Source organism: Chinchilla lanigera, unplaced genomic scaffold (assembly GCF_000276665.1).
Source record: "Chinchilla lanigera isolate Chin_1 unplaced genomic scaffold, ChiLan1.0 scaffold00005, whole genome shotgun sequence".
In the NCBI taxonomy this organism is placed as follows: Eukaryota; Metazoa; Chordata; class Mammalia; order Rodentia; family Chinchillidae; genus Chinchilla; species Chinchilla lanigera.
Genome location: NW_004955406.1, coordinates 17,740,719 through 17,768,274, shown reverse-complemented (window position 1 = coordinate 17,768,274; position 27,556 = coordinate 17,740,719). Strand labels below are relative to the sequence as shown.

General features: G+C 35.0%; 1 protein-coding gene and 1 long non-coding RNA gene across 10 annotated transcripts in view; one reads left to right on the top strand and one right to left on the bottom strand.

Annotated features, from left to right (window-relative positions):
* Rasal2 (RAS protein activator like 2) overlaps nt 1-27,556 on the bottom strand; it is a 302,028-nt gene that overhangs the window by 136,337 nt on the left and 138,135 nt on the right. For all 9 annotated transcript variants that reach the window (XM_013521043.1, XM_005374927.2, XM_005374926.2 and 6 more), the window contains exons 2-3: nt 22,018-22,145; nt 9,696-9,822 (exon numbers count right to left, since the gene is read on the bottom strand). In XM_013521043.1, coding sequence (XP_013376497.1) covers nt 9,696-9,822; nt 22,018-22,145 — 255 coding nt within the window. The remainder of the gene's footprint in view (nt 1-9,695; nt 9,823-22,017; nt 22,146-27,556) is intronic.
* Nucleotides 1-27,556, top strand: part of LOC106149985 — a 56,486-nt gene that overhangs the window by 10,581 nt on the left and 18,349 nt on the right. Inside the window, exons 2-6 of the long non-coding RNA XR_001236490.1 lie at nt 4,122-4,209; nt 18,338-18,384; nt 21,191-21,451; nt 21,691-21,767; nt 26,499-26,615. This is a non-coding gene — a long non-coding RNA (uncharacterized LOC106149985). The remainder of the gene's footprint in view (nt 1-4,121; nt 4,210-18,337; nt 18,385-21,190; nt 21,452-21,690; nt 21,768-26,498; nt 26,616-27,556) is intronic.

The window sequence follows — 27,556 nt, the reverse complement described above, 5'->3', positions numbered from 1 at the left end:
TTTGTAGGAAAATGCATGCACCTTGAGACCACAGTATTAACTGAAATAAAGATGTGTTATGAGAGCCAGGGATATATATAGCTCAGTGGCACAGTGCCTGCCTGGGAAGTGCAAGGTCCTGAGTTTGATTCCTAGTTAAAAAAAAAAAAAAAGGATCTTAAAGATGTGTTATGCACATGTACCAACTCCACACAAGGAATGTGAACACTATGTACTGAAAGCATGTACTTAAAAAAGATGCTACGAGGCCCTTAATGGTAATTTTTAAAGTTCATTTAATATAGACAAGAAATGATGAATTTAGAATGAGGTTGTGCTATTTACCTGAATAATATTACTATATCAAACGTGTGCTTTAATTAAAGGCCTTAGAATACTGATACACTACCATCTCAGTTTAAACCACAAAGATAATGCAATGTTTTTGATCATTTTTAGATAGGAGGAATCAGCCTGTAGGAGAGAAGATAAAATAGAGGAAATGGGAGAAAAAGGGCACTATAGTGAAGAAAATACAATTAATTAGACAATATTTTCAGAGACATAAACTTTTAGTGCAATTACCAATTCTGAAATAGCATAGCATTATCAATAAAGTAGAAATTGAACTGGGCACAGTGGTGCATGCCTATTATCCCAGCACTTGGAAGACAGAGGCAGAAGAATAGCTGTGAGTTTGAAGCCAGACTGGGCTGCACAGTGAGTTCACGGCCAGTTTGAACTACACAGGAAGATTTTGTAAAGCTTAAGAAAATACAGTAATTTATATCCCAGATTATGATATATCACTGATAGCCAACATTATTAGATGAGGCCATATTTTCTTTTTCCTATTCTGCAAGAAGTTTCCTTCCTGGGAGCCATATCTACCACTGTGGAACTTTCTAGCTTTTAGTGGCTAATTCAATCCAAGTGTTATACACACTGCTAATAATATTCTGCTTTAAATGCATTTTTCCTCTACCTCATTTTCAATCACACTAATGTATTATTTCATTAATTCTATCCCTAGTCGATTTGGCTCCTAATGTATACATCTGAACATTTCTCTGTAATTCTTAAGTTTTAAAAACTGATTGCAAAATATTGGCTAAAATGTTTTTGACTCAGATGGCACTTCTCTGATTAAAATGAGGAAGAAAGAGCCCAGCGTGGTGGCACATGCCTGTAATCCCAGCACTCTGCAGGCTGAGGCAGGAGGATCGTTGCAAGTTCGAGACCAGCCTGGGCTACAAAGTGAGCTCAAGGCCAGCATGAACTGCACAGCGAGACCCTGTCTCAAAAAGACAGACTGACTGACTGACTGGCTAAATAAATAAATAAATAAATAAAATAAGGAAGAAAATGACCCAAAAGCCTTTAAGTGGAAGAAAAAAAACTGGAAAAGGAAACATTTTTTAATAGTAACATTTTAATAGGAAAAGGAAACATTTAACAGGAAACATTTTAATGGCAAAAGGAAAGTTTTTTCGACTGGGAAGGGGACCAAGAGATAAAGGGAAGAGGTTGGGAGAGGAAGGGAAAGAGAACAAAAGAGAATTGTGATGTGTTATGTACATGGATCAATTCCCCAAGAGGAATGAATCATTATGTACTGCAAACATATCCTAATAAAAATTGAAAAAGTGTTTTATAATGAAAAGTCAGTCTTTCTCTCCCTGTGAGCCACTGGGTCTCTAGTTCTTCCCTAAGAAACAGTCACTGTTAAACGTATTCTACTGTATGGTTCTGGAGTTAACCATGCATACATGTGCACACACACACACATGCTTATATGGATATAACATTTGTGATACAAATCACAGTATAGTACACATATGCATTTCTGCACCTGCTCCCCTCCAAATAAACAATGTATTTGGAAATTCAGTGCATTCATATTAGTGCACATGGAACTACTTTTTTATTTTACAGTAACCCACTACATGGATTTAACATACTTTAAGTAATCTTCTATGGATGGGTATTTGGGTTGTGCCTACTTGTCTGTTATTACAAATAATATTGTAGTGACTGTGTGAATAGATCTGAAAGATGAACTTCGAGAAAGCAAATGCATATTTTTCATAAACTAAATACTTGTAAAGCTGCCCTCTGAAAAAAACAATTTGGCACTAATGAACTACAATGTAAATTTTCTTCTATTCTTCCAAATAAAAATTTCACCTTTCGTAATCTCACAGCTCATTACAGTCTTGATTTGCTTTTATCTGATTATAAATTATGCAAAACATCTTTTCTTCTGTTTAAGTGGCATTTACTTTTCTTTCCTGTTCATGCTGTATGTCTCATTATTTTTAAAATTTAAGTTTGTATTTATTAACAAAATTATGTAAGACATTTACAAGGCTTGTTTTAAAAAACAGCAACCCCCAGCCTTCGTCTTCAACCATTTTTTTTTCCCTGAAGCAAATACTTTTATCTCAGTCATTTTCGGGGGAATTACCACCATATATTAAATAATACGGCTGTACCAATATTTTAAAATTTTTCTATTTTAGACATTATAGACTTTTTGGTGTGGAAGAGGAGAATGTGACTTTTTTCTCCTCTGTTCCCGTGACAGTGCACACATGTCCTAGTGTCTTTTCTCCTTATTTGGTTAGTTACACAGTAATTTTGTTAAGGACAAACTTACAACTATATATGCTATCTAGGCTTTAGCCACAGAGTAAACTCTATGTGTAATACAGCAAATTACATACAGGAGTATGAATACTTAAGGCAAACTGCTTGGATATAAATTCTGTTTTTATCACTTACTTGCTATTTAGTTTAGCCAAGTTATTATTTAACCTCTCTGCACCGTGGTTTACTTGTTTATAAAGTCACAATAACAGTTATCTATCTTATAGGTTACAGGTCTTTAAAAACTCATAGTATGCAAAAAGTCTAACATGCAAAAAAGCACATTCTCCATGTTATTTATTTATTTATTTATTTATTGGTACTGAGAATAGAACTCAGGATCTTGTGTTTGTCAGGCAGGTGCTTGTGCCACTGAGCTATATCCATGGCCCTTCATGTTTTGAACTATCTTTTGTTTTTCTTATAGTTGTCATCTGATTATTCACTTGACTGATTTCTCTATCTTGGCTCCTAATTTAATCCCACATTTACTTCTTGTTTAAATGCACTCAGCTATTATATCAATTTTGTCTTCTTGGAGAAATCTTGTGCACAACCTTTCTAAGCTGCTCCATCTGACTGGTTATACATCTTCTGTACTTGGTACACAGCTGCTGAACTCAGTTCTCTCTGTAAGGGTTCTCCTGAGAGTTCCCTCTGCTGGATTTCCTGTCCTTATTCTCACTGCAGTGCATCTTCTACTAGCTCCACAAGAAACGATGTGTAGGAGGTAATCTTTTTTAAGTCCTGCAAGTCTGAAAATGTCTTTATGTTATCTAGTGACTAACGGCATATACTTAAGTATAAAATTCTAGGCTGAAAATTTCTTCAGAATTTTGTGGTCATTCCTGGCTGCTTTCTGATACTGCTGATGTTCACATAATTCCCTTATAAAGTGACCTGCTCTTAATTTTTTCCTGGTACCCCCAATCCAGAGAGCTTGAGATTTTTTTTCTCCTTGATAAGACCCACAGTCTTATACTACAGTGGAGGTATATGTGTGAAGAGTAGCTGTGGAATGAAACAGAGAAGAGAACATGTCCTAGGAATTAACTACTCCATGTTCCAAGTCCCATCAATTCCTGGTACTTGACAATTCTGTGATAAAAATATTGTTTTGCAGCTTTAATCTTTGCCACATTGAGAAATTATTTTCTCAAGTGAGCTGTCCCATTTACCACCTTCTATTTGCTTTCAGCTTTTAGTGTGTGTGTGGCTGTTTTCTGCTCATTCTTCATATCGTTGAAAGACCATGTCTATAAAATAAAAATCTCTTTACTACATCTTTGTGGGGCATCTCTAAGGAATACAATCAGATACATAGGCTCAACTTATCATTTCTCTCCAGAAGCTCAGGCTGGATCTGAAAAGCTTTCTCATTTATGCCAATCCTTCTCCCTTCCTACTTAATTCTCCAAATGCCATAGTTGTTTAATAATGTTGGTATATAAGTACTCACATTCTAATATTAATATATATTATTATTGCCTTAGGACTGATTAAGAGGAGCCCTAGCAGGGTTTCACATTTTAGAGGACTCCACTCTGGACTTATTGGGCACCAATCCTGAAGAGTTTGAAGGTACAAACTGGGGACAGTGCTAACAGACTATACTGATGTTTTTTGTGAATTAGAAAGAGACTCCTTTATTTAAGAGACTTGACTGCCATCTGCTGGAAAATTTATGAAATAATCACAAATCAATGACAGTGACAAGTGCCCTGGAAATCACCTTCACATAAGCGAATGGATCTCTACTGTGGCAGGCTGAAGAAGATAAAAGCATTTATCTTTTTAATGGACAAGCTGGTTAAGGACAAGTTGGTAATAAGGCTGGTTCTGTTACAATACTTGCTTCGAAAACATTAGCGTTCAAACACAATTTATGTATTTTAGGGAACAATTTGCACATTGCATGCATTTTGCTATGCACAGTGGATGATAAACATCAAATAAACAAAGAAAAGTACATCCGGCTGAACAAAGCCATGTTGAATACACAAAACACTCATACCCATATACAGCTTAAACAACTACTAGCTGCCTCAGTTTACTGAGTACATATGCCAGCAAACATTAAGCAATATGAGTTAAAAGCAAGGAAGTTTCTTTCATAAATGTACAGTTCACAAAAATGTGCACTGTTCAGCTTTTACTTTCCCCCTTTGTCACAGTTCTCCCAAGATATTTAATAGCTGTGTTCCAAAAATGAAGCTGACTTCACAGGTTATAGTCACACTGCAAATAAATATTTACTAATTCTAGTTCATGTATTCATAATTAGTATGCCCCCACTACTGCTTATATACAAAGAATTCTATCATCTCAAGAAGTAACTTCCTTTGGAGAACTTAGCTAATCCTGCTTTCTATGGTTTGAATTTAAGTTATTGTTTGATGAACAAAATAAATAGTCTAGATACTAAAAATCTGGAAGTAGGTGCTTTAAAAATGATATTTATATGCCCAAGAAAATATCACATCACATTTTCAGTGGTAAAGAATTTCATGAACCAAAAGTCGTGTCAATTTTAGGTCTTCAGTAATTGGTAAAGCTTCATGATCTGGCTGAACTTACTAGTATAATTGCCTACTACTCTCCCTCTTGTTCACTGCACTCCAGGCTTACTGGCATTTATGTTGTTCACACAACCTTCCAACCTTTTTTTTTTTTTTTTTGAGAGAGGGTCTCCCTAAGTTTCTACTAAATTGCTCAGGCTGGACTTCAATCTGTAGGTCTCCAAGGCTCAGCATCCCAATTCACACCATTATCCCCCACCTCATGCTGGGAAATGAACCCAGGGCCTTCACACTGAACATCGCTCGTTCTTTTTTCATTTTTTGAGTGCATGTGCGTGTGGCGGGGGTAGTGACAGGGGATGCTATATTGTAATTTTAATCTTGAGAACTGAAAGTCAACACTGTGCTCTAATGTATGATCATGGGATAGTCCTCCATTTATTTAAATTCTTTATTTCCTTCAATTACGTCTTATAGTTCTCTGTATGCGAGTCTTGGCATATTGCTCTTTTATTTCCCCACTTACTATCTTGAGATACTAAGATAAATAATATATTCAAATTTTTCATTTCCAATTTGCTGGTATACAAGTATCTGCAAAAATACAATCGATTTTTGTGTACTAACATTTTTTGTTTCTACATATATTCATTCTTTCTTATTAACTATATAAAATTCTTCCAAGAGCAAACATCTGATGCTTTTTTCATTCTTAGGGACTGGCATGGAATATTATATATACAGAAATTACTCTGAAATATTTGAAACAGGAAATTTTACCTAATGATAAAACATCACAAAATAAAAATAGAACAACAGAATAATTACCAGTGAAGATTAGATGGGCATGTACTATCAACCAATGAATGGATAAGGATGTGGGTTTTTTATACAATAGAGTATTACTCTGCAAAAAAGAATGATAAACTTGAGGCATTTTTAACTAAATGGAGGCACCTGGAGACTATATTCTCAAACGAAATAAATCGGACACATATGTTTAAATACCACACTGTTTCTCTACTGTGAGAAACCAAAAGGGTAAATAAGGACCAAAATACATAATACATATTAGGAAATGGGAAGAAAATGTTCAAATGGGAAGGGGAAGGAGGGGGACAAGAAAAAAAATAGAAGGAAAAAATGGAAACAATGTTTTTGTAATTGAGGGTAAGAGGGGTTGAAGGGAGGGAAAGACAATGGGGAAAAAAGAAGCAAGATGCACCATGTAGAGGTACAAATTCCTTATGATGACTGTCATCATTGTGTATATCTAAAATGTACAGATAAAATTTTAAAAAAGGAAGAAGAAAAGATTAGATGAGCATGTAAGGAAGAATAGCTCTTGAAACTGTCTTTTTCTTCTCTTTTCCAGTGCTAACTTAGGGCACTTGCTCTGAAAATGACTGTGTAGTGCCACAAGTCAGGGCTGTTGCTAGACTTGTAAGGGAGAAATGCAGAGCACCAGCTCTGGCCAGACACATCTGCCCCATGTCGCAGCTCACCACTGGCACCAGTACCGGAACATATAGTTCTCTTCTCTAACAGTGTCATAATTCTCTGGACTGTGGTTATATACCCTCAAAATCCACTGACTTTTGTGTGTCAAAATTTTGAACACTGTAGTCAATGTTTCTTAAAGTGGTAAAGATAGTTGTCAACATAACATTAAAAATAATGAAAACAAAGGAATTAAAGGAAAGTGACTGTAAGCCAGTTCAACGCACATGAAATACCAACGTATGTAAAATATAAACAAATTATAAAATGGTAACACCCAGACAAGTTTGTGATATGTTAGGTTCGTACCTAAACTGGTTTTGATACCTGCTGAAGAGGGACAATAAGATCAGCAGAAAATATAACCTTCTCCAAATATGAACAGTTAGAGATATTTACTAACTTATTTCTGTAAAAGCAATTATAAACAGATTCACTAGAAGAAAGACAGCCTCTTTAATAAATGGTGCTGGAAAAACTGGCTTTCCACATTCTGAAGACTAAAACTAGACCCATGTCTATTACCATGCACTAAACTAAAGTCAAAATAGATCAAAGATCTACATATTAAAATAGAAGCACTAAATCTACTGGAAGAAAAAGTAGGTAGAAATCTTAAAGATATAGGGGTAGGCAGAGAGTTCATGAACAAAAACCAAACTGCATGAGAAATACTTCAAAGAATCAACAACTGGGATCTTCTCTTATTAAAAAGTTTTTGCACATCAAAAGAAATCACCAACAGAGTGAAAAGAAACCCCACGAATTGGGAAAAATTTTTAGCCAACTATCTCTCAGATAAAGGACTTTTATCTAGAACATATAAAGAATTTTTTTAAAAATCAGACCCCTCTCAAATTCAAAGACCCAATTAAAAAATGGGCATCTGAGATGAATACACACTTCTCAGATGAAGAAATACAAATAACAAGTAAATATATGAAAAAATATTCAACACCATTGGTCACTCAAGAAATGCAAATTAAAACAACACAGATTTCTTCTCACTCAAGAAAGAATGGCTATCATCAAAAAACCAACCAATAACAAACGCTGGTGGGGCTGTGGGGAAAAAGGAACCCTTCCCCACTGTTGGGAGTGTAGACTGGTGAAACCACTGTGTAAATCAGTGTGGGGAGTCCTCAGAAAACTAGGATTAGAGGTCCCATTTGACCCAGCTATTTCCTTTCTGGGTATTTTCCCAGAAAAACTGAATGTATCATACCACAGCAATATATGTGCACCCATGTTTATAGCAGCACAATTTGTCATAGCTAAATCTTAGAAAGCACCCAAATGCCCATCAACCAAGGAATGGATAAAAAAGATGTGGTCTTTTTATACAATAGTATTACTCAGCTATAAAGAAAGATAAATTGGAGGCTTTTATAGGTAAATGGATGCAACTAGAGACCATACTCATTAAGTGAAATATATCAGACGTGCATGTGTAAACATTGTATTATCTCCCTAGTGTAAGAACGTGAAAGAGTAAATAAGATCCAAAAGGTACAATAGATATTGTGAAAAGGAAAGAAACTGCTTAAAAGGAAAGGATAACTGGGATAGAGGAAAAGAGAAAAGGAAGGGAAAAAAATATATATACACAAACAGTTAAGATAATTGTACTACTAATTTCTATTAGTTTATTGAAAGGAACAGTTAGTAGTTATATTGTTTAATCAATCTTACATGCCTATATCTGGTAATCTGAGCAACTACTCTGAAGATAACAATATGCAATATGACAACCACTGTTAATTTCCTATCATCTTAGTTTGATATTCTGTATAATTTCTATTGTTTTTTTTAAAATAAAAAAATGTCTGGAAGAAAGCAATTATAGCTACAGGTAAAAAGGGAAATAAAGGATTCAAATTCTGACTAACATTTAGAAAACAAAGAAAAAGGCAAAACCAAGCCAAAACTTGATTTTAGAAAACATAGCCATATCACAGAATTATAAATACTGACCATCCCAGAAACAGGAAACATGGTTCTAGCTTTTCTACCCGCCAAGAGTCTATGACTAAAAGTAAATGTTTCAGTAGCCACATAATAGCCAATAGCATCCAGCACCAAAGCACTTCCTACTTTTCAAATTCTTTCATTGTTTTAAATGATATAATCCTTAAAATTACCTGGCTAGTTTAAACATTTACACATCCTCTGTTAAAAATTTAGAATTACCAAACAATACATTTGGTATGAAATTGGGGTGAGAAGAGCTATGGGTAGTTGCTCTGATGTTGACATTAATTCCTTTAGTATATGTAACAACTGAAATGAAGTATTCTTTGTGGGGGTTTTTGTTTGTTTTGCTTTTAGTGGGGCTGGACATCAAACCCTCATATATATTAGGCAAGTACTCTCCCACTGAGTTACATCTTCAGCCCAATCTGGTTTTTTGTTGTTGTTCTTTTGAGACCTCTTTTTTTTTTCAGACAGGGTCTTGCTATATAGTCTAGGCTACCCTTAAACTATGTAGCCAGGCTACTCTCAACTCACAGTGATCCTCCTGTCTCAGCCTCCCATGTGCTGGGATTATTACAGGTATGTACCACCATGCCCAGCTTCTGACATGGATTTTCAAAAACACTCCCTTCTGTCATCCACTCCAACCACGGTTCTGAATTGAATGAAATATGCAAAACTACCTTTGCCAACAGCCTAGGCTACGTCTAAACCACTCCACAATAGTTCTCACTGACTTCCCTATGAGAATTAGTGCTTCAACAAAATTACTGTTGCTCTTTCAAAATCTAGGGCTGAGCAATAAACACACAGAAACAACATGCCATCCATCTTGCAGAGGACTAACGAGTAACCTTACTAGCTAGCACTCAGATAAATTCTAGCTCTGTAAAATAACTTTCTTGTCACCTGGTTACACACAATAGAACTCTCTAATGACTCCTAACTCTGGGGTGTTAATATGTTAATTTCAAGGTATTCACAGGAAACACATGTTCTGTCTTACTGTACCAGTAACAAGTCCACAATTATTCAATACAATCTAGGAATTTCTTCCTTTTAGTACTAGCTTACCCAGTTTCGTGGTGCCCTCTGGTGGGTATTCAGGAAACTGACCCTCGGAAGGGACACTGACAGTTCTCCTTAGGCATCGCCCTTTGGTGGAATCTGTCTGTTGCTCCTGTCCTCCTTCTACAGGTATCTAGTTAAGCAAAACAAAAAAGAGATTAAAACTTAACAGTGAACTCTCCATTATTACCTTCGGGATTGAATAATGTTTTTAGTTAATGAAGATGGAAATGTGAAGTGAGCAGAATAAAGTAAGAGAAATGTAGAAATACAGCACATAAAATGGTATTACTAACCCCTTTTCAGGAAGCTTTTCTTTCAAAAGAAACTGAATAATCAGGAAAGGTGAGTATGTAAATTAGCTTACATGAAGTATATACAAATCATGTCCAGGTGTGGAGCTGCTCTGGGAGCTCAGAAAACAAAACACCCACACAAATAAAAGGTTCTTCTATATTAGAAATCAGTTCACAAGCTCTAATTTTATCCAGTGTTCAAAAAGGTAAACGGAAATCGAAGTTGACAAGGACGTTTCAGCTTCAAAATTCTCCTTAAAGAAGATGGGTTTTTTTGTTGTCAGATAAAGGCAAAAAAATTATCTAAATTTTCTTTAATTTTATCATCAAGTACTTAGACATAGATAATAAAACATATTTCTAATGGAAGCTTATAGAGATACTTATACAGGTACGTATATAAAGTGGTATGCTTTCTTCCAAAGGAGAGGCTGTTTTTACAATCCTAAGAAACAGTTTTTCTCGCACAGTTTTAGGGAAGTGATTGGATAAGCGGAGTAAGAACTATGAATATAAAAGAGATCTGTCATGCTAGTAACTATTTTAAAACTTTTTCAGGAGACTGTCATTGTAAAGTAATGGGTGGCTCTAAGTTCTTTTTTTCTGTTTGTTTGGGGGCCCAGAGCAGTCTCTTCATACCCATGGGAATAGGTTCCAAGGACCTCCAGTGGATGCTTAAAACCACATACAGATAGAAGAGTACTGAACCCTAAACATACTGTGCTTTTTTTCCTACACAAAGTCACAAATTAGGCACACTAAGAGAGTAGCGACAGTAATAGAACTATTTTAACATTATATTATAATAAAAGTTACATAACTATCTTCCCCTGCCCACCCCAAGGTGCTCCAAAATAGTGTAATTTCACTTTTTCACTTAAAGCATTTTGTAGCTTCTCTTTGACATATTCAAATTGACAGCATGACTACTCTTGTGCTTTGGGGTTATTTTTAAGAAAAATTAGGGTTACATGAACAGAGGTACTGTGATACCATGACAGCCTATCAGATCACCAAGACATTTGCTAAATAACTAATAGGTTCGTAGCATGCACAGTATGCATATGATGGAGAAAGGGATGGTTCATATCCCAGGCAGGATCCCAGAAAACTGCAGAATTTAAGACTTATGAAATGTTTATTTTGCAAATTACCATTTAATATTTTCAAACTGCAGTTTCCTATGGATAACTCAAACTGTGGAAGGTAAAACAATGGATAAAGGGGGAACACTACAATGCCAGGTATGTGGATAATGGGCAAAGACACTTCATAAATAATTATTTTATTAGTAACTTGTATCAGAAGAATTACACTGATAATATCCTAAGTACCTCGGTAAATTGTATCAATAACTGGTAATTGTTCCTAATTTCTTATGGCTTCTGAATTTTCAGCAAATTTTAATAACAGTGCCTAACATTTAATTCTCACTGTGCACAAGTCTAAAAATGTGTGTGACATTATGAAAGCAGCATTATAACTACACCCTTTTCTTAGGGAAGGGATGGTTTATCTTACAAATGATTACAAAGGGCATACACTGTATCACCTGACCCAGCCAAACCGGGACAGATACAAGGTTAAGTGCACATGCCTTTGCTCTGCCTCAGTAATCCAATTCCTACGACTAGGGCCAAGGAAATGAGAGAAAAGGAAGCTCTCTGTGTTACTGAGAATCTGAAAAGCAAATTCCCCAAGGTCTCCAGAGCACTGAAAATTTTCATATCTTTATAGGATGAGACAGCCCCCACTGCCTCATTACTCTTTGCTGAGAAACTGAAGGGCAGAATTAAGAAAATTTTTTCAAAATAAACTGAAGCCATGTAATACCATCAAGAAAGACACAAACTCTTTGAAAATGTACTCTGTAATGTAAAACTTCATGAACAGTAATCTAAGTCAACCATCCCTTTCAGGATGGAAATTATTTAAATAATTAAGTGAGTAGTACTAAAAGGCTGAGTGACTCCTTTCTATTAAGAAAGGCAAAAAATGAATCCCCCTCTACTTGCTTTAAAAGTAGAAGAAAAGGCAGTAAATTTGGAAAAGAAAAATAGTTTGGATTTTCAGCAAATATTTGAATTTTTAAAAATAACTATTTTAATATAATTTTTAAAGTGCCTATTATCTGAAATAATAAAGGTTTAAGCTCTACAGAAAAACGTTAACTGTTCACAGTGTTTTAGGAGAGGATAATTTTTCTCTGTGGGAATTTATAAAGGACCTATCTGTGAAAAAGAAAAATAGTTTCTTTATCATATACCTTTTCTCTGCCATATATAAGGAGATGATAAAGAAAACATACCAAACTTCTTATTTGAATGTAAAATTTGCTCAGAAATATTTTCTTAAAAGTTTTAATATAGACTTTTTTTCATTTCTGTTACAGCTTAAAATTATGATCAAGGGATCTATTAAAGTATCACTCAAAGGTTAGGGCATTCTATTTATAAGAAAAGAGTGATTTTTATTTTAAACTTGAATTTTTAAAGAATATTTACTTTTATAACACAATAGATTGCTAAATACAACTTTCAAAAGATATTTATCTTTTACTCCTATAAAAGTGGGTAGATCACAAATCAAGTCCCTTCAAATGAACCAAGTTGGAGTTGACAAAAATCTTAATAGTCAGCTGAAGACCGTTTTATAAGAGCAAATTTTTCTGTTCTGAGTATTCTAATTTAGTTCATATTTACTTGTTTACACTAAGTTGCTCATAATCATTTGTCTATCTTCTAGGCTTTATGTCATGAGAATGTGTTTTAATACTTCCTGGGGCTTCTTTTGCTGCAGTAGAAAAAGAAGAAGGAGAATGAAAGAGAGAGAGGGAAGAAGGGAAGGAGAAAGAGAGAGAGTCATGAATCTTAATTTCACTGTTTTAGAACAAAACAGTGAATCTTCTCAGGTATCTGAGGAAAAAGCTATCCTCTCAGCTATCTAGGATGAGTTAACAAAATCAAACTGAATCTCACTCTTGTTAAGTTCCTTTTGTTAATTCTAAAGCATCCATGACAACAGCAGATCAAACTGGCACATGATATGCATACACATACATATTTGAATACTTTCTATAGAAGTTTTTCATTTTGTTTACAATTACACAAAATTAATTTCAATTCAATCTGAACTCATACAGGTTAAAGAGTTAAGTACAGGAAATCAGTATTATACTAACTAGCATCTGAAAACTCTTCTCAGTTATATCCTTTCCTAAACAATGCTAAAAAAGATGCTTGGGTCTGCTATATATCTTTAAGAGGACTCAAGTCCCTTTAAAAAAAGAAAAATGCTTCAACTTTTAAAAATCTTAAGGCAGGGGTTTTCTAAATAAATGTGGCCCACTCCAATAGTGTCAGGATGACCTGAAAACCTATTAGAAATCCATCCTCGCAGACCCCACATTCTCAGGCTCCATTCACCCCAGTTCTGATTCAGAATCTGCTGAATCAGAAACTCTAGGGGTGGATTTCAGCAATGTGACTTAATAAGCTTTCGGCTGAGTTCTAAAGCTCACTAAGGTTGACAGCCACTGCCTTAAGGTGTTGTTTTCACTCCTTCTATCACTCCTTCCATCATGGCTAGGCATCTCAAAGTGTCATCTGTATAAAAGGTTCTACATCTTCACTGCAAATTATAATCATCTAGGAGAACGTTAGAAAATTCCAATGACAGGACCACTCCCAGGCAGGCAAAGTTGAGGGTCACTGATCTATTCTCGGTATCTCCGGCTCTAACTATTCACTTACAAAAAACTATTCACTTATTAGTACTAAGTGTGTAGTCATAAATCATGCAAACTTTAATTTCTGCACTTTTGAGGTATCAATGATATGTCACTTGGATTGCTGTGGTGGTAGGGTTTTAAAGAAGTCTGTTGTGGGGTCATGCTTCTATCACTGCTCTGCTTGACCATTCTTTATTATGTTCTCAGTCTTCTATTTGTACTCTGAAAGTGTATGCAGTCTTTTCCTGCAGATGTGTAATAAAGTCGGTGGCCAAAGACTGTGGTAAACTGCCCAGCAGATTCCAGCCTCTTCAGATGCAGCATTTTGTTCTGCACGTCCTCAGCTCTGTAGGACCAGTCTGCCTAGACTCCAGATTACTGTGCCCATGACAGGAAATGGTATGCAGCAGAGAGCTGAGAATGTGACCATCACAGTGTTAGGCAGCCTATCGTCCAATGGCTGAAAGAATACATACATTGAGAGTGCATGTGTCCTGTTTTTTGTTTTTTACAGATGGAAGGCTAATCTTGTACCACTTACTCTATGATAGCTGGTGCCAACAGCACCTTATTGTTATCCACATGCCTACAACAGTTTCTTTACGGACATATGCCACTGATGTTCTGCCCTTTAAACCTACCCTGTACACACTTACCAGAGCAGTTCTAAAATGTAAATATGATCATATCATTCTGGGGTTTAAAACCCTTCAGTATTTCTTCTTTGCTCCAGCAGTGGTTTTCAAAGGAGTAGTGGTATTTTTATGAGAGTGGAGGAAGACACCTTTCTGTTTCAAATCAAACATAATTTTGAGTTTATGTATTGTTATAGGGCTTCTGTACAAGATTCTTTTTTAAATGAAAGGGTTATTTTCATAAAGAGGTTTAAAAATTATTATCCTATATAGTATAAATTCCCTGTAGCAGTTAATCTTGACTGTCAACTCGATATGAGCTGTAAAGAGAACAATTATACTCCCTAACATAATATATTAAGTTTTCTATAATCTGGCCCATGTCTTTGGGTTCTGCTTTAGACTTCATGGTCTCTGAGCACCAAACTACTTGGATTTCCTCAATATATCTCCAATTTTGTAGTTCAGTATAATCACTAAGTTTATTCTCTCAGTCTGAATGCTGCCTCTCACTTTCTTTCTATTCTACATCTGGCAGGCAAATTCCTGTTCTTCCTAACATTTATGACAGGCATTGCCTCTTCAGGGAATCTTCTCCCTCTACCAGTCTCATAAAAGAACTTAAGGTACACCTCCCTTAGTTTCCTCCAATATATTTTTCCCTGTCACTCTACGTATTGTATTGAATTATGATTCACTTATATAATGAATTAGATATAAATTAACAGTCTGTACTTTACCAGCCAACCCATAAACCTTAAAATATCTCCAACCTTCAAATGAATGAACATTTGATAGGTAGAGCAGGGGAGCATCTTAGACCAAGAAAAAAAAGCATAAAATCAGCCACGAAGTTAATAAGCACACAACTTATTTGTTTTGTTTTAGAACAGGGAGAAAGCCAATTTAGCTGAAGGAGAGAAGTAGAATATAACACACCAAAATATATTATGACCATGCTTGTACAACAGGACATGCATAATCCAGGGAGTACTAGGAAGCCACCCATGGTTTTAAATATGAGAAATGGTAGTCTCCTAATTGGCTTATCTCTTCCCATCTCTCCTTCTCCTAGTATGTTCTATAAATTAATAGTCACGAAACATAATTTTGACCAGATCTCTTTTAAGCTTCCTTTGGTAATTTCCTATTGCCAGTAGCATCTTAACAACAGATTTACAGTACTTTAGAATAAATGAATTTTCTCATACTCTCCAGTTTACTGTTTTATTAATTGTCAGTTTTAAATTATTTGTCATATTTCCATCACTAAATTTGTTATGGGAGAGAGAAAAGAAAGAGAAACTGTTATATTCTTTCCTACTTCTAACATGGTAAATGCATGTACAGGGACACATTATACATCTGCTAAGTAACTTAAAACTGATTCTAAATGAAATAGGCCACGGGTAGTTAACTGTAGGATAAAAAATGTTGACTTTCAGCTGTGTATACAGTGTCTGTTATTTTCATCAATATATCTGAGTATAAACACTACCTTTGTAAAGCAAGAAAAATGTGGTAAAATATTTTAAAATTGCATTATGATTTCTTGCTGCCTGTACTACCAGTATCCAGGCTTTAAAGTTCATAATACAGAAATAAGAGTTTGCATTAAGAAAAACTGAGGCAAATTTACCATCTTGATGGCTTGTTAATGCCACAAGAAAGTCACAAATGCTTGTTTCTTCTATGTTGTTACGTTGTCTGTACCTGAGAGAGATTCATGTTTGTCTTCTCCATCACTCCCGTCAACTCCTTAAATCTGTAGTTTACTTGATCTTATTTCTTGAAGGCAAAATGGAACTCAATGGCCACATATTTTTAAAAGGGTTGACACCCAAGCAAGGAAGTATACTTCATAAGACACAAGCAATGTCTATTTCACAAAATCTACATAAAACAATTTATTGAACCACTGAGACATTTCTCCAAGTGACATTCTTGGAAAACTTCATTTTTAGCACTCTGCTCAGATCTATACCATTCTGCTATGTGCTCAAATTGGTAATTGGTGTATTTAACACTCTTTCCATGCATATCCCTCAAACATTTTCTCACTCTGACAAGAAACAGGAAGAGTTAAGAGACAGCATTAAGAGATTCCACACACTGACTAAATATATGAATAGTACTACACTAATATAATCTTCTGCTTTTCCAAATAGTGCATAGCTAAGATCCATACAGAATCCTCTTAACTGATCTTTTAGCACAGCAATAAATACCCCTGTGATTAGGTGAATTAGGATTTTAAACAGCTCTTTGTAGGGAGCTGGCTGAAGCTGGAAATTGGTCACACATTGAGGGGGAGGGAAAAATGAGGCAAAACAGGTCTGAGAACAAAAAACACCTGAGGCAAATCCACATGACAAGCTCCTTCAGTCCACAGAACACCAAGCCCCAAGACAATCCAAGCAATCGGTTGCTAGGCAAAGCTGTGCCACATGACACTAACTTTGTCAAATATATAAATAAACACCCTACAGTAGTTGAACAAGTTTTCTTTCCTCCCATCCGGACAGAGAGGGCTCCACCTGACCTCAGCTTTTGTTTCTTATCTTTACTTCTCCCATTCTCGCCCGGTCCCCTCCCTGCCCCCAAACTTCAAGAGCCATGCAGGATGCAGCAATTCTTTCAGATCGTTTTAGTAGGACATACCTTAAACTCATTTCAAGAAATTCTAAAATATTCAATATAAAATTCCAAGGATAAGAATTATGGTAGAGTCCTTATAATTCATTAGTGTGGGTAAAAGGCAAAGAGCAATAGAATATTCTAGTCCTTCCATTAAAAAATGAATTTCTTATTTCCCTATAATAAAATTAACAGGGCACTAAACTTACTGTTCAAGTAGCAAGTACAGAAATGGCTTCACATTTTCTTTGCCTAAAGATTTCATTCAGCTTTTGCAATTTAATAATGGCAAAATGTAACTACCTGTCTGAGAACATTAAACTGTGTTTTTAAACTGTTTATAAAGTCATTATTCCTAACATGGTTTACTTCAGTAACTTACCTACTGACTTCCACTCTTTTCCACTCATTTTTCCATATTATCAACAGTTACTTTATTAAGAAGTAAATCTAATTATATCATTATCTTTATAAATACTTTCCATTGTCTGGACCATTTCCAGAATAAAGTTGAAATTCCTCATCATGATCTTCAAGGTTCTATTACCTAGTTCTTGCCAGCTATTTCTTTTCCTCTTGTGAGCTATATGCCAAAAACTGAACATTTTGCCAAAGAGCTACGTTTCTTCACTTTGTCTCCTTATACATACATGGAATGTTCCCCTACTCATTTTTTCCTGGTGAGTTCTTATTTGTAAGCATTAATTTCCTCTGTAAAAATGGTTTTTGGCATTCTCCATTCCACACTATCACCTACCTCAGGCAATAATTCACTTACCTTTCCTTTGTAGTTTGAGGTAAAATTCCTGTAACATATAGGTCACTAGTTCCTTGGCATTTATATATTAACAGTGTTGTGAGACTACTACCTTTAACTAGTTACAAATGGTTGTAATTTAATTTACCTCAAGTACTCTAATAAAACCACATCTTTGTGACCATAACACTGCACATGTAATAGGTATTCAATAAAGATGGAATCACACCTTTGACTATAGAAAATAACCTTAGAGATTATTTTATCTTTTTATTATCCTGTTTCACCAAACTAAAAACAAAAAAATTGGGAATTAAACCTCAAGTTCTGGGTGGGTTCATGCTATAGTTTTGATACTAAGCTTCCCCTACATATCCGTGTCTAAAGGCTTGGTCCCTTGGTACTGTTCGGAGGTGAAAATTATAGGAGGTGGGGCTGATGGGAGGTGTTTAGGTCACTAGGGACATCCTCTGGAAGGAGACAGTGGGACCCCAGACCCTTGTTTCATTTTCCCCTCTCATTGGCCTCCTGAACGTATGTGAGTGCCTTTGCTCTGTCGTACACTCTGACTCTGATATTCTGCCTCCCCACAGGTCCAAAAGCTATGAGGTTCTGATCATGGACCAGAACCACTAAAACTGTGAGTCATAACAAACTTTTCCTCTTTATAAGTTGATTACCAGGAGAATGCCAGAGAATTACCAGAGAATGCCAGGTATTTGTTATAATAAGGGAAAGTTGATCAACATACAAAAGATAGAAGAGATCCACTCTCAAGATTAAGGAAATGAGCATTCTGGAACCAGTTTACAATTTAGATTTTGTAGCATTCATCAACAAATTTTCCTGTGAGTTTGCTACGTGTCAGCACTGTTGGTTACATTACTGAACAAATAGAAGGAATCCATGCTCCAAAGCTTACATTGCACTATGGGGAAGAGAGATGATAAACAGAAGAAATTTTATAACATTTTAAAAGGTGAAAACTGCTACAAAAAAAAAAAAATTAGAGCCAGTTACTTAGATTGCAAGTTCTATATAGAACCATGAAGTGCATAGCTAAAGGAAATTACATTAGTATGTCAAAGAGAAATCTGCAGTTGTATACTCATTGTGACACTATACACCCACACACACAGTGGAATTTGTTCAGCCATAAATGTGTTAAATTCCATCATTTACAGCAATATGGAGGGAATTTGAGGACATTATGTTAAGGGAAATTAGGCACAGAATGACAAACACTATTTTCATTTATATGCAGAAACTAAAAGTTGATCTCATAAAAGTAGAGAGGAAAATACTGATTATGAGAGCTGGGGAAGGAAGACTGAAAGAGGATAGTTAATGGGTATAAAGTACAGTGGGATAGGAGGAGTAACTTCTAAGTTCTATAGTACAGAATAACTATGGTTAACAATTATGTATTTTAAAATAGTTACTAGAAAGGATCTGAATGCTCCCAATAAAGAAATAATAAATGTTTGAGGTGATATGCCATTTGCCCTTATCTGATCATTAGACATTGTATACATGTCTTGAAATGTTACACTGTACCCCATAAAGATCAAGAGACTACAAGTCCTAGAAGTCTTGAAGGATTGTGAAAAGACGAATGAGCTGCAAAGAGGTAAAGATCAGAGAGTGAGACGCATGCAATCAAGAATATGAAGGACTTGTAGCAATAAGGTGAAATGAGAAGAAGATCCTTGGAGGAGGAGTTCAAGGAACTGAGAGCCAATGTGATGAAAGAATCACCTCTACAGACACTGGAGTAATAAAAAATTAAGACTGAAGTAGGCATAAAGATAATGACTCAGAAGAAAATCAACAAAAAATAAGCAGGAGTGACAAGTTGAAAGATGCCTACAACATGCAATTCAGAGTTTGAATATTTTAAAGAAAATGAGGGAGAACAGAGAGGAAGCAGCTGTGAAAGGAGAAGACACCCACTCCAAGCAGCATGATATAACGGCTATGGGAGAAAAGCAACCACCCCTTAACAAGACTTAATGGAAGACAGTGACGTCAGGAAAGATACAGGTTATCAGAGGCCAAGAAATTAAGGTTCCCTTCCAAAGAACAGGTGGAAGAAACAGTTAATTTTGCAAATGATAAAGTTGCAGCAGGCACAGTCAAGGATTTAAAGAGGTAAGGAAGGATGAAAAGAAAACAGGGTCAGAAAAGGAGACACATAAAACCATAAAGACAGTAAAGTGTAGGGGAAAAGGTTTTCTAAGTAGTCTAAGGCTACTTGTAATGACTGGCTTACAGAAGGATAAAGTACATAAGACACTGTTCTAGAAAATTATTTATCCTGAACAATTTTTTATGAGATAAAAGCTGGCCGAGGACTGGGTCACAGCTGACTAGAAATATTTAATCAATGACTTCATCAAATCAATTTTATCTTGGTTCTGTATAAGGGATGCTTCTTGACATTCTGCTATCTATTCTCCAACTACAGTAGTAGGCAAGGGCAAAAGAATGGCAAATGATCTCTTTATATCATTCCTTGTTAAGAGCTCTGATAAAAGATGATAGGTGAGTTACAATTAGCATTATAAATTATGCATTTATTGAAACTGGATAATCAGAAATCTTCTACACTAACATTCATTCACTCTACCAATTTTTATTATGTAGTTACTTAACACAGTAACACAAGAATGTTCTGAAATAGGCTGGCACTTATTAAATTATTTGTATAAAATTAAATTTAATAGTATTAAATTACTAGAGAAGAGTCATAGGTGGGGAGACAATAACAACAATAAGGTATATTTTTCAATGATTGGAGAAAAAAATAAGCAAGTTCTTCTTGGAGAAACACTAGCTGGGCCTTTTCAAGTAAGCACTGCCTATTGAAATGTAAGAAGAAACTGAAATAGCTTTTTTGTTATTACATTGTCTTTACCAAATTTCAAAATGCTAAAAAAGAGAAGGGACACAGAAGAAAAGGAAGAGGGAGGAAGCAGCAAGAGAAAAGGGAGGTAGGAATCTACAAATGAGAACTAAGGAATACATTTCCCGATCATTGCTTTTCTGAGCAGACTTGTAGAAAGGAAGACTTACTGAATGGGTATTTTACCTCTACTGTTATTTATGTATGTTTCACAATTAATCTTCCTCCTTCATTGAATCAGGTAATTTCTTCTTCCCTCCCATTACGCCTGTTCCACGTCAAGATCATAGCCACTATTTTTTATGTGGCAGATTACATAATTACTAGAATGATATTAATTACCCACAAGCAAATGAATGATCTGGATGTGGAAGAATTTGTGTGTGTAAACAGTTGGTAGAGTAAAGTAGTAATGTACGTGATAAGTTTCAGTTTCTAATTTGTCAGAACAGAAAGCGATGTCTGGTGTGGATTACATTCTCTCTGCCTCTGCAGATGTACACTATTCTCTGCCCTTTATTTCTCTTTCTGTGTGTTTCAGGAAGATGATCTCTACAGAACACATCAAAACAATTTTTTCCTGCCTTCAGTACAGACCTGACCAGCAGGGAGAATGGCAAGAAATCAGCAAGTAGAAGAGAGTTGGGATACTTACTCTCTTTCTTTTTGGCCATCTGTGTTTTTTGGTAGAGGTTGTGCTTTTTTGTTTACAACCATAGCAATGTCATGTAGGTTCTCACACAACTGAATTACTACTGAATTCCAGAAACCTGGCTTCCTTCAGTTACCCTGAAGATTTAAGGTACAACTGCTTTTGGACATTGTTAGCTCAGGGTGGCTTCATTACTCTATGCTGCTCACTTATTTGTAACTTGTTAAATCTCTTTCAATTAATTCACTGAACATGTTGTTCTTAGGAGCTAGAGTGATATAAAACTTCTAGTAGCTCTTTTAGGTCCTTTACAGGGTCAGGTCTACCCACTCCAATTCTTTCTCATTCCAAATTTCTCAACCTAACTCAGTATTTCTTCTCTTCCTTAGTGAGACTGCAGGTCTGATCTTGTGGAACTCATCCTTCTTTGGAACAACATCTCTTCTGCATTAGCAGCCCTTTAAATGTATGTTGTTTAAGTCTGTATTTTTTGTTGTGTCTTGTTTGTTTTGAGACAGGATCTTGTTATGTATTTCGGACTGGTCTTGAACTTGCAGTGATCCTCCTGCCTTGCTCTCCTGAGTGATGGGATTACAGGTATGCGTCACCACGCCCAGCTTAACACCTGTATTTGCATAATGCTAATTATCAACATGAAAATAAAATCTGTAAAATTTCAGAATTTTCACAAAAAGAGAAGTAGTTTTCCATTGTACCTCCTTCTCCTTGTTGAGCAACACCAACTGGCTGTCTGTTAGGATGCAGTATTTCCGTTCCCATGTTGTTGTCTCAGTGTAGGGTGACTGACCACAAGACAGACGATGGGTGGGTGGTCCTTTCACATCTGCATTACAAAAGAAAAACAAAAGTGACAAATCATTATCATGATTATTAAATCAGTATTTCAAACAGGAGTCTTCAAAGTCGAAGTATAACCATGAGTCTAAACATGAATTTCAACGGTACACTGAAACTTTATTTTCAGAAAATAAAAACTGCTATATACAAAATACGGAAAAAAATTATCCCTGAAATATTTAGAGAAGAAGGCTGAAATACTGCAAGTGAACAGTTAGCGCAAACTCAAAATAGTAATTACCTCTGTACATAAACACTAAAATAATGGGAGAATGCTTTAGAACTAAAATAGGTCATTCAAAATAAATGCAAGGATGACTGAGATACAAGAACAAAAGATACAGTTCTAGGCTTCAGGAGAATGATGTTTTATGTATACTTTGAGAATACTGTTGACTAAGAACTGAGAGAGTAAGGTTATTGGCAGAATACATACAAAAACAGCTTCATTAGAATTAGAAATGCTTAAATGATAGCATCATATTACCACCAGAGGCCAGTAAGATCTTAAAAACAGAAAATAATTTCTTTAAGGAAAAAGCTAAATGTATTACCACCATATTTTTTTAAAGGTAGAGGTACTTAACATTAAAGCAAAATAATTCAACAATTCTCAGATGCCTCATTTCCTCTTAAATACCCAGTAATCACCACCTTAGTTACTTAAAAAAAATTTATATGAACTATTCCCTCATTTGGGCAATTGTAAAACTTGTACAATATCTTAATCATAAATATACATTAGATTCATTAAACGAAGATTTTATGACAGTTTAATATATATTAAAAGTTCTTTAGCCACAGTGGACTCACTCCTCTCAGGAATATAATGCAATGATTATTGAATATGTATTATTAAATATATATTATTTAATATATGTAATGTATCTATTTAGTTATTATACTAGATGAGCAAGTCAAATTGAAGAGGTAAGAAAACAAACATCCATGAAGTCAAGAGACAAGCTGTAAATCATAAATAAGCATATTATGTCTGTAAAAATTAGAATACAAGATATTGTGTTTAGAGCATAACCCAGGTTTCCTTATAAAATAGAAATCTGTATAAACACTGAATTTCAGGAAACCTAGTTTCTCTTTTTGGTATAATCCTGAGTAGTTCTCTTAAAACCTCAGTATCTTCTGTTGTTTTTTTGTCCTATCTGAACTTTGTTTTCATTACTTCATATTACTGTGAAAGAAGACATTGTCTCAAAGCATTTTGGGACCCTGAACCATTTGTCTGCAGTGCTAAAGGTAGGATCAAATAGGGAACAACAAAATAGAGATCAATACCTCTGTGTTTAAAAGATTTCTGTCTTAATGAGTTGGATTAGACATCTTACATATGTCATAGTTTCATCTATTTTTTTCTATGTATAGGCAATTCCCACTTTTAAAATTATTTTATAAGACTGCACAGAAGAGGGCTGGGGATGCAGCTCAGTAGTATAGCTCTTACCTAGCATGTGCAAGGCCCCTGGGTTCAATCCCCACAATGACAATAAACAAAGATGCATGGAAGAAAACAAGACAGAAGAAGTAAGTGATCACTTTTATTCTTTTTAGTACTTCTGGATTAAGGTTTAAGAAGCTCTTTGAGTAACAAGATAAAGTAAAAATTTTAAATAACCTAAGATTTAATTTATTCATTCTATCATGACCTCATTCATTGTATTATGTCCTGTTTTCTTGGCTAGAAAGATTTAATAGTACATGAACAAGGCCTATATACTGAGCCTACATGAACAGGACGAGCTCAGATTTTTGTCCTATTTCATCCTATCAATTCTACCAATCTTTATTTTTCGCTCTAGTGACTTACTTGTAGTTTCTAACTTTCAATTATTTTTAGTATCTAAAATTCGCTAGAGAAAAGAATAACTAACAGAATCACAAAGATGAATCTTAATAGCAAAATTAGAAACAATTTTAGATTTGATCTCTCTTATTCCTATGACGATACTGAGGACATTACATGCTGGCCTCATTACCAAAAATTAAATAATTTTAGAAATATTAAAAGAAACTGAAGTGATTTAATAGATTCCTTTGGAAACCACTTCTTTAAAATTAGGTATTAGTGTGCAAACTAACAGTTCTCACTTTTAAATTTTTTTCAATTTTTTTATCAATACATGTTTACATTACATAATGATTACATTGTTTATGGGGAGTTGGTACATGTACATAATATATTCTAATTCTTTTTACTTTGTCTTCTTTCTTACTTTCTGATAGTCTTCTTTCATACAGTACCAAAACCTAACAAGCAGTTACTTTTTAAAAGTTAGTACAAGGTGGACTCTGAAACCTCATCAATGAACTTAAACCTCATCAATAAATTAAAAAAATCACTGGTCCCCCTTGTCCTTTGAATTACTCTTTTAAGCGATCTGCCTCAGTTTTCAAACATCATTTAGAAAGTTTCCAAACTCATCATTTAGAAAGTACTGGCTAACTCCAATTTGCAGATCTTTTAAATGTTGGGATTTCCCATTATATGCTATCAAACAATCACATTCATGAATAATCACAACAATTTTTATTTCATTAGAAAGGTCTTTAAATAATGGGAAGCTGACAAGTTCAAGATAGTAGTCTGAGTTTTCCAAAATTCTAATTTCCATTTTAGTCATGAATTTTATCATTTGCAATAAATACTTTAGTGCTGGCTGTTTCCCCTGAAGTGACAGGTTTACATCTTTCTTTTTCCAGAAAATGTCTGCCATATAGTAAACATGGAATAATTGTAATCGTTCAATTTTATTATACAGTGACCTTTAATCTAGCAGATCTTGGAGGCTTATGACTCTACAGGTCTACAGATTAAACATTAAAAACCATTGCTTACAGAGTACAATGCCAATGGAAGATTCAGAAAATCTGGCCATATTTTATAAGATGAATTAAATGGGGAAAAAGAACAGAAATCTTAACAAATGAAAGACTAATGTAATGGTCTGGCGAAGGATGATTAGAATCTGCACTAAACTGAAATAGTAAGAAAAGCACTATGAGTCAGATTTTGAAATAGCAACCAATAGGACTGGTAAGTCTCTAGTTGTTTGTGAAGGAAAAACAGTATAAAAGAGATGAGATAATAAAACAAATTAATACAAATAGAAGTTGATAAATAGTCATAAAGTAGGTTATGTAACTATAATTTAGTTTTAGCAAGGAAGTCCAACACAGATGTTTTTCAAAAAAGGAAGAAATCCTAAAAGGGAAGCTCATTTAAAGAATTCAATGCAATCCCATTTTTTCCAAGTAATTTCAGAACAGCATTCAAAATACTAGGCCATTTAGGCTACCAGTAAGTCTAAAAAATCAGATTCTGGGACCCTTCAAATGCCAGTACAAACTGAGTAACTACTTGCCAGGGAAACAACAGCAGGAGATCTCTCTCCCGTTAAGCTGTAATGAAAGAAAGGTGCACCATGGCCTATCACAGGATGAAGATCAAACAAAATCACAGTATAAAGCTGGAAATTTCATTAGGTGTGTATATATATACAATTAGAAGGTAAGCAACTTGTAGAAGCTGAAGGCAGAAGAAATAATGTTAGAATTGCCAGGTAGAGATGATTCTTAACAATGGCCAGTAACTAACATGCTGCTGAAAAGCAGCCTATTATATACTACAGATACGTGACCAAATTATTTAATGAATGTATTAATGCTCTCTGCTTAAGACCTAACATACCTGCAATCAATTTACTCTCTTTCATCTTAAGGCACTGAAAGGAAAGGCAAAACCATTTGGATCATTAACAGTTTAATTTTATTTTTATCTTACCAATACCTTCCTACTCTCTATATTGTGTCAAAATGTTAGAAAATACCCCATTAACAGAATGACAAACAAAAATTTTCTTAAACTTATAACTACCTAACATAAGGGTATAAACTTTGCTGTCCTGGCATACAATGAAACTTTGGGACGGCAAAGTATATTACGATTCTGGGGCTGGGGATTTAGCTCAGCGGCTCAGCACCTGCCTGGGAAGCGCAAGATCGTGAGTTCAATTCCTGGTACCGGAAGAAAAACAACAACAACAACAAGAACAACAAAAAACCCAAAGTATATTATGATTCATGCAGAGTAATAGTCTCAGTAGATCTAAATGTGGCCACATGAACATTGATAAGTAAGGATATTAGTCAATGATTCAGTATGTTTAAAACATAAAATTAGTCCAACATGTCTGACTTACGGAAATACAAGTCTCAGTCCTTACAATATTACACATTCACTGAGATCACAATTGTTTGTGAAACTGAATTTACATTGAGTATTAACCTGAATGAACCACTTCATGTTCCTTCTCAACTATAGAGGCATAACTGTTCACACTACCTGATCACTGGTGTCCATCAGTAAATTCCTACGCTCACCGTCACCTTCTAAGAGAACGACAGGAGAGAGAGGAGACAGTACACTTCTCTCTTCCTAGTGAGTAATTTCTTCTTCTAACATTTGAGGAGTCCCTCTGCAGCTTCCCTCTCAGTCTCTACAGCCCTGTAACTCAGCATCGAAGTTCTAATTCTGCTCAATCACAGGGCATAATAAGTTATCTGATAATAAAGCAGTACATGCCTTAAAAACATGACTTATTTAGACACGTGTTTGATAAAGGTGACATTTCTCTTTTTAAAAGAGTTCATTTCAGTTTCCTGCTTACCTAGTTATTTTAAGAAGATGGCTGGATGGGAAACGAATCCTATCATGGTTCTCCCTTGCTTCTCCTTTCCACATCACTGTTTCAGTTTACACTGCCACAAAAATATGTGCCATGAAACAGCAGGCAAAACAGAACACATGGTTTTCTTCCACTTCTTAAGCAAGTATTAGAAAAACTAAGTCCCATAATTCCCACCCTGCGGCAAGTACTGCATAAGTAACTACACTGCTTGCATAACTGAATGAAGTGTTATGAATGATGTCAAGATGACAGATGGTAGTCTATCATAGATTTCCCTTCAATCCTAATAGGTGTGATACATCTGTATAGTCCATACTAGAACCCTTAAACAGAAAAATATAAAATACTTAAGATAAAATAATGCATTTATATACTAATCTTTAGAAGAAAAAAAAAGTCCATATGGAAGTTTTAATCAAACTAAGATATTATGCTAATTCAAGAAAAGTATAAGAAAATACTAGTCTGGCCTTCGAAACATGACCATGGTTTTCTATTATTAAATAATCAAAACTTAAGATCCTTTTTATGTCTCATGTTTCTGCTACTGGTAGAAAAAAATGAACTGCACTAAGAATCTCAAATACCATTTAGTGCACATTCCTTCTGTTATATTTAGTAGTTCTTCCTATATTAATATACCCCCACGCTTGCCTCTTTTTAAATTGACTCTCATCACTTTCCTTTAAGG